The 2715-nt window shown below is 56.1% G+C and overlaps 1 protein-coding gene across 1 annotated transcript in view; it reads right to left on the reverse strand.

The window, feature by feature from the left end:
- The window catches only part of LOC104492961 (otoferlin-like), a gene marked incomplete at its 5' end in the record, with an annotated part of 20418 nt that overhangs the window by 1202 nt on the left and 16501 nt on the right, over positions 1–2715 (reverse strand). Inside the window, 2 exons of the mRNA XM_010135570.1 lie at positions 344–596; positions 2318–2416. Of these exons, the coding sequence (XP_010133872.1) occupies positions 344–596; positions 2318–2416 (352 nt within the window). The remainder of the gene's footprint in view (positions 1–343; positions 597–2317; positions 2417–2715) is intronic.

The following is a 2715-nucleotide window of genomic DNA, read 5'->3' on the forward strand; positions in this document are numbered from 1 at the left end:
GGCAGGAGAAAGGGGAGTACAGATGTTGTCACCTCTCAAAATGCTGAGTCCTTGGCTGGAGGTGGGCTGGGCCAGCATCTCCTGCCCGGGAAAGCAACTTGGAGCTAGCACTGGGAACCAAAAAGCTGACATCCTTGCTACAGGAGCAGCCTCTGAGCAGACAAGGGCTCTCATCCCACCTGCTCTTACCAGCAGCATCTAAAGGGGGTTTGTAGGATGTTGTGGACTTGAGGAGCACTGCTGCCATTCCCGGCTCTGTTCCTGTATAAGCTTTGTCACATCCCATCCTGCTCCCTGCTTGTGCAGCCATGGGGTCCCCGTTCACTGCCCCAGCTCTACAGACCCTCCACTTACCGAGGAAATCATCGGCTGAGAAGTGGTCGGCATCCCAGACCTGCAGGGTGAGGCGAGCTGGGATCTTGTACTCAGTCTCATCCCAGGAGAACATGGACTCCTTCTTGGAGATGACAATCTTCTCCTCTGCCATCAGGTAGTCAAAGGGGAAGATGTAGCGCCAGTTGAAGTTGCCTTCACCAGTGAGCGAGTGGTAATGGACATCTGTGTCTTGCTTATCCTCCTGCTGACCCTTCAGCCACCTGATGAGCCCAGAGGGGTGAGAGGGATGGCACGTGTTACAGGAGGGAAGAGAGGGCTCAGGATCACCCTGTCTGTGCAGCCAGGATGTCTCCAGGACAGATTGGAAAGACCTAAAAGGTGTGAGCAATGGGCTGGGGCTGCTCTAATCCCTGCAGCAGCATCTCCATGGGGCAGGATGGGGGCAGGAAGGTCCTCAAAGGAACCAGAGAGCTCAAGAGAACTCAAAGGAACAACAGAGCTCAAACACAAGAGGGTTGAGACAAGAGGTCTTTCTCTGGGCAGGGACATGTTAATGAGGTGGACAGGAGCAAGGAGCGTTGCTGGGGAGTCTGGCGCAGAGCACGCTGGAAGCATGTGCCCATCCCTTACTGGTAGAGGCCTTCTTACACCACCACGAGGTAGATCAGCCTCCCCAAAGGCAGCTGTTCCTGCGGAGGCAGCTCCGTCTGGTCACTGCAAGTTCTGTGTCAGGACACAGCTATCCATCCCCACCAGAGATGTTCAGGGCCTGCTGCAGGCTCTGCTTGAGGGTGGGCTTGTCTCCACTGACCCAGTCTCCAGCAAACTGACCTGAAGTGCCCAGCTCAGCTAAGCACTGTGGGAACCATGTCACTGGAGACAGCGGAGTCCAACTCCTGCTGTCCTGGGAGATGGCGTGGCCATGCCCACCTTGCCATCTCATGTGCCTCTGCCCCTAATTCTCTGGTTCCAGAGCAGGAGGGTGGTCCACACCAGCCCTGGAGGAACACAGCTTTGTTTTAAGGGCTGTACATGCCCCAAAGCCCCTTTCTCTGATGAGTCAGGACCATCCAGGTCCTCCAGGGTGCTCTCAAGTCTTTTGTGCATCTGTCTGGAGGGGCTGCAGCAACAGGGACATGAGTCCATGCTCGGGCACCCAACGATGTTCTCGCAGGCTCTGAGCGTGCTGATGCCCTGCTCTGCCCCACAAAACACAGTGGTCAAACCATCGCCCACCACACAACTGGCAAAGGGCTGGAGCATCTCTGATTTAGAGCCATTGTCAAAAAGCCATCGGGCTGATGGGACCCACGAGGCCAAAATAGACCCAGGTTTCTGAGAGCAGCAAGAGCTGCAAGCAGAGGAGATGCCGTTGCACTGATTTGAGGTCCTGTAAAGAATGGGCTGGAGGGGGTAGGGGAGGAGGGCTCATCTCTGTACAGTTTTGAATTTTGGAAGGGGATTTTCCCTGCTGCTGGGTGAGAGTCAAGTGGAGATGGGAACTAACTGCACTTTGGTTCCAGATGCTGGAATGGGGGGGTTGAAGGGCTGAAATGCCAAGTTGGGGCACCAAGACAAGCTCCGAAAGGGGAAGAGGGGCAGATGGGACCAAGCAGGGAGGCCTCCACCATTACCCCCTGATACAGATGTCAGACATCTTCTCTCCCACTGGGAAAGCATCATCTTCCAAAAACACCTCGTTGGTGTTCCAGATAACAACCCAGAGCTCAAAGCTGGGTGGCCAGGCCAGGCACACACAGCGGGTCATGCAGCCGAGAGAGAGTGATAGAGAGGCAAGAAACACAGCGCAGATGACAATGGCAGTGCTGGGGCTCTCCAACCTTGCACCACAGCCCATATCCCCTGCCCCTGCTCCAGAATCACCCGGGGGACCCCAGCGAGCATGAGCACTTCCACCCCCTCCCCAGCCCCGCTAGGGAGAAGCAGAGGAGGTGGCAGTAGAATGTCACGCCGTACCTACCCCCTGACAAAAATGTCACTGGATTTCTCGCCAGTGAAGTAGTCATCGTCTTCCAGGATGACCTCGTCTGTGTTCCACACTATCACCCTAAGCTCGTATCTGGCAGGAGGAAGGGAGAAAACTTGGTGAGGCAGGGGGGCAGGGGAAGGGGCGCCAGAAAGCAGGGCTAGGCATCATGATGGCAGGGGACTGCTCACAGGGACCTTATCTGAGGGGGGTCATGAGGGCAAGAACAGGAGGGGGATCTCCACATGAACTCAGATCAACCCCGGCAGGGTGAGCAGAGCGACTTCACCTCTCTCTGCTCTGAAACTCTGCAAAGCTCAAGCCAGAGGCTCGATGGGACAGCCCAGGCTTGAGCTGTATTAGACTGGAGGCTAAAATGGGGTCTGCTGAAC

Source organism: Buceros rhinoceros, unplaced genomic scaffold (genome assembly GCF_000710305.1).
Source record: "Buceros rhinoceros silvestris isolate BGI_N320 unplaced genomic scaffold, ASM71030v1 scaffold18214, whole genome shotgun sequence".
In the NCBI taxonomy this organism is placed as follows: Eukaryota; Metazoa; Chordata; class Aves; order Bucerotiformes; family Bucerotidae; genus Buceros; species Buceros rhinoceros.